This window comes from Rhinoderma darwinii, chromosome 7, assembly GCF_050947455.1.
Source record: "Rhinoderma darwinii isolate aRhiDar2 chromosome 7, aRhiDar2.hap1, whole genome shotgun sequence".
Lineage (NCBI taxonomy): Eukaryota > Metazoa > Chordata > Amphibia > Anura > Rhinodermatidae > Rhinoderma > Rhinoderma darwinii.
Window position 1 is genome coordinate 117,189,956 of NC_134693.1, and position 15,250 is coordinate 117,205,205.

General features: G+C 45.1%; 1 protein-coding gene across 1 annotated transcript in view; it reads right to left on the reverse strand.

The window, feature by feature from the left end:
- The window catches only part of DCP1A (decapping mRNA 1A), a 79,345-nt gene extending 65,722 nt beyond the window's left edge, over positions 1 to 13,623 (reverse strand). Inside the window, exons 1-3 of the mRNA XM_075833898.1 lie at positions 13,273 to 13,623; positions 9,561 to 9,601; positions 7,703 to 7,830 (exon numbers count right to left, since the gene is read on the reverse strand). Coding sequence (XP_075690013.1) covers positions 7,703 to 7,830; positions 9,561 to 9,601; positions 13,273 to 13,437 — 334 coding nt within the window. The 5' untranslated portion in view covers positions 13,438 to 13,623. The remainder of the gene's footprint in view (positions 1 to 7,702; positions 7,831 to 9,560; positions 9,602 to 13,272) is intronic.
- Positions 13,624 to 15,250: the final 1,627 nt, after the last annotated feature.

A 15,250-nucleotide genomic window follows, 5' to 3' on the forward strand; every position in this document is an offset into this window, starting at 1 on the left:
TTCTCTACAAAGGGGGCTGTATGGCGTTCTCTACAAAGGGGGCTGTATGGCGTTCTCTACAAAGGGGGCTGTATGGCGTTCTCTACAAAGGGGGCTGTATGGCGTTCTCTACAAAGGGGGCTGTATGGCGTTCTCTACAAAGGGGGCTGTATGGCGTTCTCTACAAAGGGGGCTGTATGGCGTTCTCTACAAAGGGGGCTGTATGGCGTTCTCTACAAAGGGGGCTGTATGGCGTTCTCTACAAAGGGGGCTGTATGGCGTTCTCTACAAAGGGGGCTGTATGGCGTTCTCTACAAAGGGGGCTGTATGGCGTTCTCTACAAAGGGGGCTGTATGGCGTTCTCTACAAAGGGGGCTGTATGGCGTTCTCTACAAAGGGGGCTGTATGGCGTTCTCTACAAAGGGGGCTGTATGGCGTTCTCTACAAAGGGGGCTGTATGGCGTTCTCTACAAAGGGGGCTGTATGGCGTTCTCTACAAAGGGGGCTGTATGGCGTTCTCTACAAAGGGGGCTGTATGGCGTTCTCTACAAAGGGGGCTGTATGGCGTTCTCTACAAAGGGGGCTGTATGGCGTTCTCTACAAAGGGGGCTGTATGGCGTTCTCTACAAAGGGGGCTGTATGGCGTTCTCTACAAAGGGGGCTGTATGGCGTTATCTACAGGGGGGCTGTTTGGCGCTATCTACAGGGGGGCTGTATGGCGCTCTCTACAAAGGGGGCTGTATGGCGTTATCTACAGGGGGGGCTGTTTGACGCTATCTACAGGGGGGCTGTATGGCGCTATCTACAAAGGGGGCTGTATGGCGCTATCTACAGGGGGGGCTGTTTGGCGCTATCTACAGGGGGGCTGTATGGCGTCACCTACAGGGGGGGCCTGTATGGCGTTCCCTACAGGGGGGTCTGTAGGGAACGCCATACAGCCCCCCCCCCTTTAGGGAATGCCATACAGCCCCCCCCTGTAGGGAACGCCATACAACCCCCCCCCCTGTAGGGAACGCCATACAACCCCCCCCCCCTGTAGGGACTGCCATACAGCCCCCCCCTGTAGGGAACGCCATACAAGCCCCCCCCCCCTGTAGGGACTGCCATACAGCCCCCCCCCCTGTAGGGACTGCCATACAGCCCCCCCCCTGTAGGGAATGCCATACAGCCCCACCCTCTGTAGGGAACGCCATACAGACCCCCCCCCCCCACTGTAGGGAACGCCTTACAGCCCCTGTCCCCAACCCCCCCAAAAGATGCGACCTACAGTGTAGACAAAAGACATGTATCCCCTATCCTGTGGATAGGGGATACATGTGTGATCGCTGGCAGCGATCAGGAGAACGGGGGACTGAAAGTCCCCCCAAGTTCTCCATGACTCTCACCTCTGACTTCCACAGCTCAATAAAAATGAAAGGCGCGCTGGTCACGCATGCGCACAAGCGCGACCGGCGCTCCATTCATTTCTACGGGGTTGCCGACACAGACCTCGGAAGTCAGAGGTGAGAGACATGGAGAACATGGGGGGACTTTCAGTCCCCCGTTCTACTTATCGCTGCCAGCGATCACACATGTATCCCCTATCCACAGGATAGGGGATACATGTCTTTTGTTTATGGCAGAGCGGGGAGATACCTCCCCGCTCTGCCATAGTTTTCATTGTAGTCCCGGCGGTAGTTACGCCACTGGGCTGTGGCCTGCAGACCGGGTAGTCCCCTGACCTCGCCTCACAACGCTCCCGTAATCACGGGTGAACACACGCAGCCACCCATGATTACGGGAGCCCCATAGACTTCTATGGGATGCCCGTGCCGTTATTACGGCATGAAATAGGGCATGTTCTATCTTTTTTAACGGCACGGGTACCTTCCCGTGAGAAAACGGGAAGGTACCCGTGGCTAACAGAAGCCTATGAGCCCGTTATTTACGGTCGTGTGCATGAGGCCTAACTGTGTGGTCAAGATGCTTGCTATACCCCTAGATAAATTCCTTGAGGGGTGTAGTTTCCAAAACCATGTCACTTTGAGAGTTTCCACTGTTTTGGCACCACAAGACCTCTTCAAACCTGACATGGTGCCTAAAATATATGCTAAGAAAAAAAAAAAAAGGAGGCCCCAAAATCCTCTAGGTGCTTCATTGCTTCTGAGGCCGCTGCTTCAGTCCATTACCAGACTAGGGCCACATGTGGGATATTTCTAAAAACTGCAGAATCTGGGCAATACATATGGAGTTGTGTTTCTCTGGTAAAACCTTCTGTGTTAGATTTTTTTTTATTACAAATTAATTTCAGCAAACAAAATGAAATTTGTAAATTTCACCTCTACTTTGCTTTAATCCTGTGAGACGCCTAAATGGTTAAAACACTTCCTGAATGCGGTTTTGAATACTTTGAGGGGTGCAGTTTTGAAAATGGGGTGATTTATGGGGTCTATCTAGTACATAAGGCCCTCAAAGCTACTTCAGAACTGAAAGGATCCTTGAAAAATAGCCTTTTGAAATTTTCTTGAAAATGTCAGAAATTGCTGCTAAAGTTCTAAGCCTTGTCCTAGATAAAATTAAATAATGTTCAAAAAACGATGCAAATATAAAAGTAGACATATGGGGGATGTTAATTAGCAACAATTTTGTGTGGTATTACTATCTGTTTTACAAGTAGATACATTTAAAATTAGAAAAATCATAATAAGCAATGAATTTATTGACCAAATTTTTCCACTAACATAAAGTACAATATGTCACGAGAAAACAATCTCAGAATCGCTTGGATAGGCAGAAGCATTCCAGAGTTATAACCACATAAAATGACACAGCAGATTTGAAAAAAAATGAGGCTGGTCCCCAAGGGCCAAAATGAGCTTGGTCTTGAAACGGTTAATAAGTCGTCATTTAGGTATAACAGACAACTATATGAAGGGTACTGAGAAGCAACAAGTAGCAGACTTGGCAGTGTACCAGGTTTGTCATCAGCAAACCCAAATTTTCTTTACTAGCCTAAATACAGTTCCATTAGCATGTAAGCCAGAGACACTCAACTAAAGCTCCATTAGGTTAGGGGCACTGTGGCTTACACTGTTGTGGGGGTAAACCGTAGAACAAACTTCAGCAGCTATAAAATTTTGTCCTGTAGTCGAATTAATGTTATTCCCAGTGACATGAAGATGAATTGTGTATTATAAAAGGCATAATACACGCCTACAATGCAATTAAATTATTACAAGTCACTTTGGCATTCTGTGACCTATATAATTATATATAATATATACACATCCAGTCTATTATAGAGCCAAGCAAGAGGTTTTCTACACCGTAAACATCACAGGATGACGCAAGACGACGTCTATTTCCGATGATAAAACAAAGACCACTGGATGTTTAGTTTTACCTCCTAGAGCCGAATACAAGACCTCTATGTTCTGTTTCTCCTGTGCAGCTGTCAAAATCGATCTCGCCGGCTGTGTGCTGACACACATTTAGTAAAAGAGATGGAAGATTCACTATTCCAAGGCATTATGTAAACATTTCACATCATCAAAAGATAAAAAACGGTCTCTATCCAAAAAGTTACTATCATCAAGTACAAATGACATTGTCAGAGTACTGAAACCACAAAAAAACACTAAAAACGAACACTTGGGTGGTGTAATAAAGATAAAGAAAATCACAGAGAAGGGTTCGAAGGAATTTTTCTGCCAATTGCAGAGGTTACCGATAAGCCTGCCCACAATGACAGAATACCAATATGATTAGATTATGGAAAAATGTATAAATAAGAAAAACCAAGCCTAATTGGTATCACTGCAACCATAACACGTACCAGAAAATTACCACGTTATTTATTCCACAGGTTGAACGCCATAAAAGAAAAACCTAAAAAAACAATGCCAGAATTGCTATTTTATGTTCATTCCCCCTCCCCAAACAAAAAAAATAAATCAAAAGTCAATTAAGTGGTAAGTACCCAGAAATGGTACCAATGAACACAACTTATCCTACAAAAAACAAGCCCTCATAAAACAATTGACAAAAAAAAAATAAAAACTTATGGTTCTTGGAATGCAGCATCAAAACAAAAGTGTAGAAAAAAAAAAAAGTAGAGGGGAAAAAAATGTAAAAAAAAAAAACAAACACTAGTCCCGGAACGCCCATAGAAATTAACGGAGCGCTGCTCGAGCATGTGCACCAGTGCTCCATTCTCATGGAGCACTTCGGGAGACGATCGATCCCCCGTTCTCCTTATCGCTGGGGATCCCAGGGGTCGATCCCCAGAGATCACACATGTATCCCCTTATGCTGTTGATAGGGGGTACGTGTCTGTGGGAATACCCCTTTAACTTTTCAGGTGACTTTTTCAGTGTAAGCGGTCATGTGTGTGTACACGAGGAATAACACTATTTCGGGCCGCTATATGACTTGTATTCTGCAGGTATTTTTTTTCTTTTTCTAGCAGTAATTCCCTCTGCAGGCTCTCTAATTCTCAGTGGTCTCTGAGCTAGTGGGTGGAGCTTAATGGCCATCATGTCTCCCACACACTGCACAAACAGAGAAGAGAACATCCTGATCCCCAAACGCTTTTGTAAAACACCCTCAGAAACAGCAGCATGGAGAACATCATACACCAGTACTGAGCAGTTTAGCTGTGAAACCAGCTCTGGGGTAAAACCAACCACTTACTAGAAGCTGCAGCAGCATCTCTGTGTGTGTCTCTCTGCCTCTGCTCTATCTTCTCTGCTTAGACTGTGATCTGCAGCTGTAACCTGATCCCTCAATGACTCAAGAATCCGATTTTAGCAGTGAACTGAGAGCGAATGATCAGTGCAGAAAGCAGGGTGGAGAGGGAGAAGTGCCTGATAACTGGAGAAAGAGGCATTTTTCTCTGATAAAATGTTTTACAAAGTTTCTTATACCCCGTTGCACTATTGATTTATGCAGTGTGCCAATTTAATGCCATAAAAGCAAATCCCAAAAAAACAAAAAATGACAGTTGCCCAGTGCCTCACCCTCCACCTTCTAAAAAAAAAATATTTAGTATATTAGAAGTGCCCCCAAACGTTGGCACGTGGAGTCTTCCTTCAGCAATGAGTAAATTCTGCTCTGTATGATGCAGCACAAATCTACAAACAGAACTTTAGGTTTACACATAAATGAAGAGAGACGTTAGATATTCTGCTCCGGTTTACAGCTTGCCCGAAGCTCAGCTGCCATAGAAACCGTATTTAAACCCCTTTTTCATGTGTCACGCAGAGACATGAAGAGACAATGTGTTTCACTACTCACACCGCCTGTGGCATCCACAACGCAGATAACAGGAGCATCATAGACCTCGTGTACAGAGACGTTTCCACCTAAAGATCCAACTATTCCCTTGTCTAGGGTCTAAGTACTGTTAGCAAAGCTAGAACATAACAAGGGAATCAAACTGTGAACGTGCACCCTCGAATATTTTTTTGTTTTTTTATTTAAAAAGGTACAAAATTCTGTTTCTATTAATTTCCTGGTTAACCTTTCTCTAGCGGGTTTAAGCTCTGTTTTTCTGTTAGAGGTCCCAATGCCCTGCACTTCAAATTGAGCGGCGTGGTTTTCTTCTGCCTCCCATTTAATTCAAAGGAAGGTCAGCGGCGGAAACCACTCCAAGAAAGAACATGCCACTTCCATGAGCGGTCAAAAGCTGCCCGGGAAAAAAAAAAATCCTCTGCCTACCATTGGGGGGGGGGGGGGATCTTTTACACGCAGATTCTGAACACGGCTTGTGTGCCAAAATCAGTGCCAGAAAATGCTGTGTCAACTGATGCTAAGGGAGCTAAGAAGTTTACTGAATAGTGTTTATACATTAAAGGGGTATTCCGGAAACGACAAATCATCACCTAGATTGGTGATAACGGCTACATCGGTGGTCCCATTTCACAGAACGGAGGTCCCAAGTCACCCCCCCAGCTGCAAAAATGCTGCCAAGAGGAGCAGAACGGAGCGTCAGACAAGAATGCATCCTGCCGCTCCATTCAAAGTCTATGGCGCCAACAGAAACTGCCGAGCACTGTGCTCAGCAGATTCCATGATAAATTATTACCGGGACAACACTTTAAACGCAATAATAAAACAGTATGCAGTAAACTCCTCAGCACCCCTAATGGTGGACGTAAGCATCCAAAATTTTGACTATATACTGGAAAAAAAAAAAAAGAAAAGAGAGAGCTCCGACCAATATAAAGCTATATTAAAATGGGGTAGCCCAGTTTGCGGCCTGTTTTTCCTACTGATTATCTATCCATAAGTGAATAGGAACAGAAATACATAGCCCGGCACGGCCGCTATACTGTGACAGAGTCTTCTGTTTGCAGCACCGACTCGGAATTGGTTCCGGTGCCCGGAAGTAGCCAGAACAACGGATTGTTGCAGGGTCTGGGTGTTGGACCCCCACAATCATATACTGATGACCTATACAGTATACAAAACAGCCCCCAAACTGGACAACCCCTTTAAGTAATTAGCACAGAATGTTTGATCTAAAATTCAATTATGTTAATGGTCAGAGATTCACTTTATACCTGGCTCATTACAGAAGTTTCCTAGGATAGCCTTTTCTTTTATTTGTTTTTATTGCAGAGGGTTAGTGCCATTGGATTGAATTATGTCAAGTCACAATCAACTTATGCACCATAAATGAAGCAGACCTTCCATGGAGAGAGACAGTTCTCGGTGGTCCATTACCATTTCACTTCATGGATGTGGAACAGATATTATTTCCATGACACTGAAATTTACCCCACGTTACCGTGTTAACATACAGAAGAACCTTAGGAGGATAGATATTCCCTAAACCAGGACTATTAGAAGCACGGTTTTACAAAGGATGATTACACTCCTCAATAGTCCTGCTACTGTGGTGTGGCAGGTTCCTTCTAGTGATTGGTCGGATCCTACCTCCCAGACCCCCACCGATCCCCAATATGCAGCCGCTAAGGGTGCCGTACATGCAGCAGCCTCACTGCCGTAGTTGATGCGCAGCCATTTTGTTATTTTCTGTGGTTTTAAGAACTTCTAATGTACAGAACACCTTGGAAACTTGCATTTGAGGGACCAATGTGAAAGAATGAACAGCCCTAGTATATTTTAGGACACTAGTAGCTCCATTTCACCAATTATGAAAAATGTGCCAGTTTCACTTTAAGGGGTTTTATTCAGATGCTCCACCCGAGTGGCTGCAATGAGAATGGTGCAGCCGCAGTTCGGGCGGCTGGCTGCTAAATACAACTTTTTACTGTACTCACAAAAAAAATTGATACCCCAGTTTTTAGCAGCTCTGTCGGACCTTTTTGTGTGTAGAGACATGCTTCATCTGTGTGCGGTACTTTTTCTTCAAAGAATTTGTCCAGGATTAGAAAAACATGGCTGACATCTTACAAAACCAGCACCACACCTGTCCACAGGCTGCGTGTGATATTGCAACTCAGCAACATTCATTTTAATGGAACGTAGCTGTAATACCAGACGACATGTGTACAGGTGTGGCGCGGTTTTAAAAAGAAAGCAGCCATGTTTTTCTAATCCTCGACAACCTGTTTAATCCTCATTTTTGCTTGACATTTTGGGGGCTTCAAGACCAATTATTAGTTTTTCATAAGTTATTGTAAACGGAAGGCATCACTAAGGTTACAGCGGTCATCCTGGAACCAATTCATTTTATAGTATATATTTCAGAAATTTATATAAAAAGCAACAAACTTACGGCTTGAGTTCCGATACAGCAAAAAAGGGTCATGAAGCTGAAATTCTAGGTCCTTATTGATGGGTTCCACCAAATTTTTCATATTAAGCCTGTTCATTATTGTGAAACCATGGTGCGGTGATGCCGATCTACAACAAGAAAGGGGGTGAGGATATGAGACCTTTTATGGTACATAGAAGACTGCAGTAAGTTCCCAAACAAGGGTCCATGTGAATATAGTCCTTTTAAATAAAACTAATTTTGAAAATGGTTTTGATTGAAAATATTCTACAGTTTTGTGTACACAGCTCCAATTCGGACCAATGTGTCTCCATGGTTACAGATTACAGGCTGAGCCTACATAAATGCTTTGGGTGTAGTCATAGATTATTCTCCTGTTTCTTGTAAAGGCTTTGTTCACATCTGCGTCAGGGCTCCGTTCCGACGTTCCGTCTGAACGGTGCCCTCACTGACACAAACTGAAACCAAAAGCTTTCCGTTTCCATCACGATTGAGGTCAATGGTTGTGCAAGGGTACAGTGTTCATCCTGTCAAAAGGACGGAACCCTTGCACAACAGAGACAAACAAACCATTGGCACCGGTTCCGTCACCATTGAAATCAACGGTGATGGAAACGGAAACCTTTGGTTTCAGTTTGTGTCAGTCAGGGCTCCGTTCCAATGGAAAGCTCCGACGGAACGGAGCCCTGGCGCAGATGTAAACATAGACTTATCTAATCCTCAGCACGGTAGAGTCGATTGTGATCGCAGCAATTGGTTTTTATTCACAGCTTGTTATATAATTACATTTTAAAAGGGTTATGTGGGGACCAAAAATTATTAACCGTGTACTCACTGCAATATTTATAGTGCTGCCGAGGGACCGGAAGTCTAGCTGCACAGTCTTCTTTGATAACGATACGACTCTTCGGCATGTGACTGGCCCCGCTATACTCCATGTAATCAATGTACTACTGCTACTACATAGAATACACCGGAACGTATATTAGCGAGTGTACATACAGGAGTGACTACACTGCTAATTATCTTTAGTCCCCACATAATCCCTTTTATTTAATGCATTTTCTCCCTGAAGTCACAAGCTTGCACAAGGGAAAGGTTTTTAAAGGGAAATACCCTGTGAGCTTTGAGCTTGCAGGTTACACAAGCAGCCAAGCAAATCTTGAAAACAAAATAGAAAAATATAAAATAAAAAAATCAACCAACGGTGCAAATCTTGAATCTCTAAGGCTGGGTTCACACGACCACATTAACGTCCGTAATGGACGGACGTATTTCGGCCGGAAGTCCCGGACCGAACACACTGCAGGGAGCCGGGCTCCTAGCATCATACTTATGTACGACGCTAGGAGTCCCTGCCTCTCCGTGGAACTACTGTCCCATACTGAAAACATGATTACAGTACGGGACAGTTGTCCTGCAGAGAGGCAGGAACACCTAGCATCGTACATAACTATGATGCTAGGAGCCCGGCTCCCTGCACTGAGTTCGGTCCGGGACTTCCGGCCGAAATACGTCCGTCCATTATGGACGTTAATGTGATCGTGTGAACCCAGCCTAAAGGAACAGACATATCTAAAAGTCATTTATTCCATGACAAAGGAGCACATATTTAGGACACTGCTTAGCAAATATCACAGACAATTCATTCATCTTTCATTATTTTTATGGGCTCTCTAATAATTCCCATAAGAATTTTTATTTTTAGGGTGTGAATTGTTTGTTTCAACAGGGGAGAAAAGCAGTAAAAAGACAATACTGCCAGGGGGAGATTTTAGAAGTATTGTCCACGGTCATAGTGTTTAATGGAGATGTGTAGCCCTGGTGAAGTAAGAACTAGCTCTAGGATAATACATACCTTGTATAGACAAAAAGGGTCCCTTCTACGTCGGTTTTCTCCTGCAATGAAAAAAAAATCTGAGCAAAGTTGATACTTTAAAAGTACGAGCAATTTGAACAGTGTTTCTACTTGTGTGTAGAAAGAGAAGCAATTCAATATGTGAGGATTTATTGCTTAACATTGTGACAGAACTTCAGTGACCCTTTAAAATTACATATCAGCATTTAATAAATTCAACAGATTTTACGGTCGTCAATGCAAGAGGAGTCCTGCTTTACTGGTCATGTGCAACTTATTCACCAATCAAACAATAAGTCGGGTTGCTTTTCTATAACGCGATTGGCTACACGGAGCATGCTGCACTGATGTAGACCGTAGTAGCTGCATCTGCCAGGCAACCAATCAAGGAGAAACTAGATCCAGCCATTTTAGAAGATCTTGAAAACTTTGTTAGTATAATTGTATCATGACACCCCCGCAAGAGAGCACCGATGCAACTTCAAGAGGCCCTGTCATCAGTTTATTAATTCCCTAACTAATCTAATAGGCGCTATGATGCGGATAACTGCAATGTGATTTTTTTTTCAAAAACATTTATTATTTGCAAAAGTTATGAGCATTTTCCTAAATATGCTAATGTGGCTCTAATAGCCAAATGGGAGGTGACTCTCTCTTTTCACTCTGGGCTGTGTAATGTTTTCTGTATGACGCTGTCCAATCAGCATACAGCTTCTCCCCCTTCCCTGCCCAGCAACACAGCCTGATCATATAGTATACAGCTTCCATTCCAAACTGTTTTCAACTGGTGATAGCTCCGGTAGTGTCACAGCTAGAACTGCGATCCTGGTGTCATATGAAAGATTAGAATCTCCTCTTTCATATGCCACCAGAAGCACTTTTGTAGGTGGTCCACAGCCCAAGATATGGCCGTTTTATATGGCTGTTTTAAGTTATTTCCCCCCTTCCCTCTAGCCTCAGTCTCTCACACTGTGTGCAGCAGCTTCATGCTGATAGGACAGCCTCAGAGCATGTGAGGTAGCTCCACCTCTGGAAAATCGCTGGTGTTGACGCCCATTTGTCAAGTATAGCCTAATTTGCATATTTAGAAAAAAAAAGCACATAGCTTTTAAAATAATAAACTATTTGGGGCAGAATTTTCATTAACATTATCAGTGTGACAGCGCCTATTAGATTACTATAATGTCTGCACAATGCAACACTCCACATGACAATGGCGCTCCAGACATGAACGCTGTGTGGTAACAGTCATGAGATGGTAACACACCTGTATGTGATCATATAACACAACAGATTGCAGCCAGTTACCAGGCAGTCAATGTTACGTATAGTAGTGCGATTGTCTTGTGACCACGTTGAGCCGGCCATACACAAGAATAATCGGCCGCAATGTGTCCCATCAATCATCCGTGGGATTGTTCATACAAAGGATCCCACCAGTAACAAAAGAAACTAAACCGGCCAATAAGGGAGTCTATATAAAAAACAAAAACACCTGACTACCTGGGGCTTGCGCGAAGTGGAAAACAATCGGTCAAAAAAAATGGGAGTCAATGTCAAACACACTACTGTATGCCTTTACGCTCTGTGGCACACTTAAAGGGTAACTAAACTTTCAGAGAACTTCTGACATATCAGCGACGTCAGAAGTTTAGATCGGTGGGGGCTTGAGCACGGAGAACCCCACGGATCGCTAGAACGAAGTGCTCGAGTGAGCGCTGAGCAGCTTGGTTTCTGATTTGCTTTTCTCGGAAAGCCAATGTATCTGTGTATGGACTCAATAGAAAGTCTATGGGAGAAAAGCCAATCAGAAACGAAGCGGCTCAGAACTCACCCGAGCACTTCCGCCACTTCGTTCTAGCGATTGGAGGCGGTCTCAGTGCTAGGACCCCCACCGATTAAAACTTCTGACATGTCACTGACATTTCAGAAGTTTTCTTAACCCCTTCCCGCTCCTGGACGTACTATTAGGTCATGGTAACTGCATCGTTCTCGCTCCATGACCTAATAGTACATCACAGGAGGATCGGCCATTTCGGCCGTTCTACCGACGCATACAGGAGCTGTGACAGCTGCTGCCTCGTAGCGGGCATCGTATCCCCCAATAGAGGCTAACCATATTGAGGAATGTGGTGCATATTACATTGTAAGCACACTTGTATTAGTAAATGTGCCCCTCACCATGTTCCACCACACACTTTGGGCCTCATTTAACAAAACTGTCATACAGTAAAACTGCCCTTGTTGCCCATAGCAACCAATCAATCAGAGTTAAAAAAACGGGCGTGAATACCAGCAGTCAAAAACAGGACATGTCCTATTTTTGCCCATTTTAATGGCCAGACGGCTCCCATAGAAGTCAATGGATCAGTTTTTACTGGCCGTTTTTCAGGAATCAATCCTTGTAATGGAAGTTAAAAACTGATCCTGGCCGAGAACTCCCCGCACACATCGCTACTTTTAGCGCTGAGCCCGGGGAAGCCCCTGACAGCACTGTCCATATATGGACAGTGAAGTCAGGGCTTTTAACTATGGAGTCTCCGGCCGGAGAAACGCAAGATCCCATGTAGATAGCACTCCCTGGCTGTAGATAGCAACACCCCCACCCCCCAAAAGAGCGTCACTGTAGCTTCCTGTAGGAGCAGAATCCCCGGCGGCGAGACCCAGCACTGGCCGGGGATTCCGCTTCTGGAGAAGCCCTCGGCGTCACTATCCATATATGGACAGTGACGTCAAGGGGTCACTCCTGGAGCAGAATCCCCGGCCAGAGGGCTGCCGATGGTAGGGGATTCCGCTCTTAAAGAAAGCCTCTGACATCACTGTGCATATATGGACAGAGATGTCAGGTGCTCCGTCTACGAGCGGAATCCCCGGCCAGAGGGTGTGGCACTATCTACAGGGGACAATGGCACCATCTAGATGGGCACTCTGGCACTTTATATGTGGGCACTGTGGTATTACATAGGCAGTATTACTACGTGGGCACTGGGCCAATGTGGACACTATCTACAGGGACATTACGGCACTATCTACATGGTCACTGGTAATTTCAGCGTGTTGGAACAAAAAAAAATTAAAAAAAATGTAATCCATCCTTTTTTTTTTTTTTTTTTAACGGCCATGAAAAAGGGATGGCAAACTGATAACAAACGACCGTTAAAAATGGACAAACGCACTGGAAATGGATGGAAACTTGGACACACTGATGCAAAATGGCCATGAAAAACTGACAGTTCATCAGATTTTAATAGCAATTTTTTTCACTGGCATGTGAATGTAGCCTAAGGCATCATGCACACTTCCGTCGGACGTTGAAAGGCCGTTATTGACGGTCCCGTCACACACGGGCGGCTTCCGTGTGCAGCCGGTTGTTTCACAGACCAAATTCAATGAGAATGACGAGACTGTTCCGTCAAAACAGGACCGTTAAAACAGCAGAAGTGTGCATGGCCCCATTGAAATGAATGGGTTCAGGGTGATATCAGGGACGACGGATAGCACCCCGACAAAAAAACTGAAGTGGGCATGGGGCCTTAGTTTTAAAATGAGGCCTTATATATAAAAAAAAAAGTAGCAGAATAATACAGAAGTGTAGGAGATTATGAATATGGACAATATATATGATATAAGATACGTGTGAGACACTATAGATGTGCAGGACGGTGCTGGATAATGTGACCAGCAGTAGCTGTGGTGCCACCGCCGCACTCACCCACTCGTTAGCCTTGGCACTGAAGCTATAGAGAGCCACCTGCCCGGTGACATCCATGATGTTTCTGATGTACGGGTCATTCCGCCGGAGAGCGGCTAAACTCATCTCATGCTCTACTTTACTCCTCAACTCCATCTTTGCTCGGGAGTCTGGCCCGTGCACCATCTTAAACCTTCCCCGACGGCTGATGACAGAACTCAACGTTCCGCCCGTAGATCGGTTCCGCTCGGAGTCACGTCAGGTTCAGCACATGCTCCGGGGAGCCGGCCCGGCTAAGTGCCGGAGCTGTTGTTTATCATGTGCCAGCCGACCAATGCCATAATGTCACTTCAGGAGAAGACGTAATATCGACAGAATTGCTGAAGGTCGGGGTCCTAAGTAAACGCGGCTCCCAAATGTAGTGCGGGGCCCCAGTCTGCCTGACCTCCTGCAGAAAGTGGCGTTTGCCCACCCCGCTTTTCCCCCTAGGCTACATGGCCACTTCTATTACTCAATATGGAAAAGAAAGCTCCATGCAAACCTGCAACTGTCACAGAAATTACCATTTTGGAAACGTTGCCACTTTTTTCCTCATAGAGAATAATAGAAGTTTATGGGTATGTTCACACGCTCTATTTACGCACGTAATTCAGGCGTTTTACTCCTCGAATTACGTCCGAAAAAACGGCTCCAAACCGTCTGCAAACATCTGCCCATTGAATTCAATGGGTCTTACGGTGTTCTGTGCAGATGGGCTTTTTTTTTTACGCGCCGCTGTCAAAAGTCGGCACGTAAAAAGACGCCCGCCTCAAAGAAGTGCAGGACACTTCTTGGGACGTAATTGGAGCCGTTTTTCATTGACTTCAATGAAAACCAGCTCCAATTACGTCCGTAAAAGACGCCGCGAAAAATGCGTGCACTTGTCAAAATGTCTGAAATTCAGGAGCTGTTTTCGCCTGAAAACCGCTCCGTAATTTCCGACGTGTGAACATACCCTTAGAGTAGCGCTAGGTTCTGCCATGATGCCAGCCCTAGAGGGCATCTGTACATTGAAATAACACATCAGGTCGAAGTGTTGTCCGCACGCTCTACGTCGCTGGATGATGTGTCCAGATTTACTGCACAATGAACGCAGCCAAGAGGGCCGCCGGTATCCTTAGGAAAGACCATCGATATTTGGTAGGGTCCGACCCCTGCCGATCAGCACATTTAAAGGGTAACTAAACTTTTAGAAAACTTTTGACATGTCATAGTGATATGTCAGGAGTTTTGATCGATGGGGGGTCCAAGCACTGAAACCCCCACCGATTGCTAAAACGAAGGGGCAGAAGTGCTCGGATGATCGCTGTTCCGTTTAGTTTCTGATCGGCTTTCCTCGGAGTGGTGTACGGGCTCAATAGGAAGTCTATGGGTCCATACACCACTCACCTGGCTTTCCGAGGAAAGCCGATCAGAAACGGAGCGACACAGCGCTCACCCTAGCTCCTCTGCCGCTACGTCTTAGCGATCGGTGGGGGTCTCATGTTCGGATCCCCACCGATCAAAACTTATGACGTGTCACTATGACACGTCAAAAGTGTTTAAAAATGTTAGTTACTCTTTAATTTGAAGGAAAGGGACAAGCTGCAGTACCAGGCGCATCGTATCGATGAGTCATTGTGCCAGTGTAAACAATAACAAGGCCCCTTTATTGTGCTGATAAGCTGGGGGTCCCAAAGGTCAAACCCTCAAACATTAAAGTCCCAGAGTACCCCTTAAAGAGACTTCACGGCAACGTTAAGTCACTTGCAAATCACAATATCACGTTGTTCTCTTTCTGGAAATAAAGTTGCAAGTATGTAAACATTGCAGCGGCGCTCAAGTCCCTACATTGGACCCCCTCCCCCACAGTCTGCAATGTATGTCACACCGTAGTCGACTACACTATTGATTCTGACAAAACAACGGAACCCTTGCACAACGGAGACAAACGGAAACCATTGGCACCGCATCCGTCACC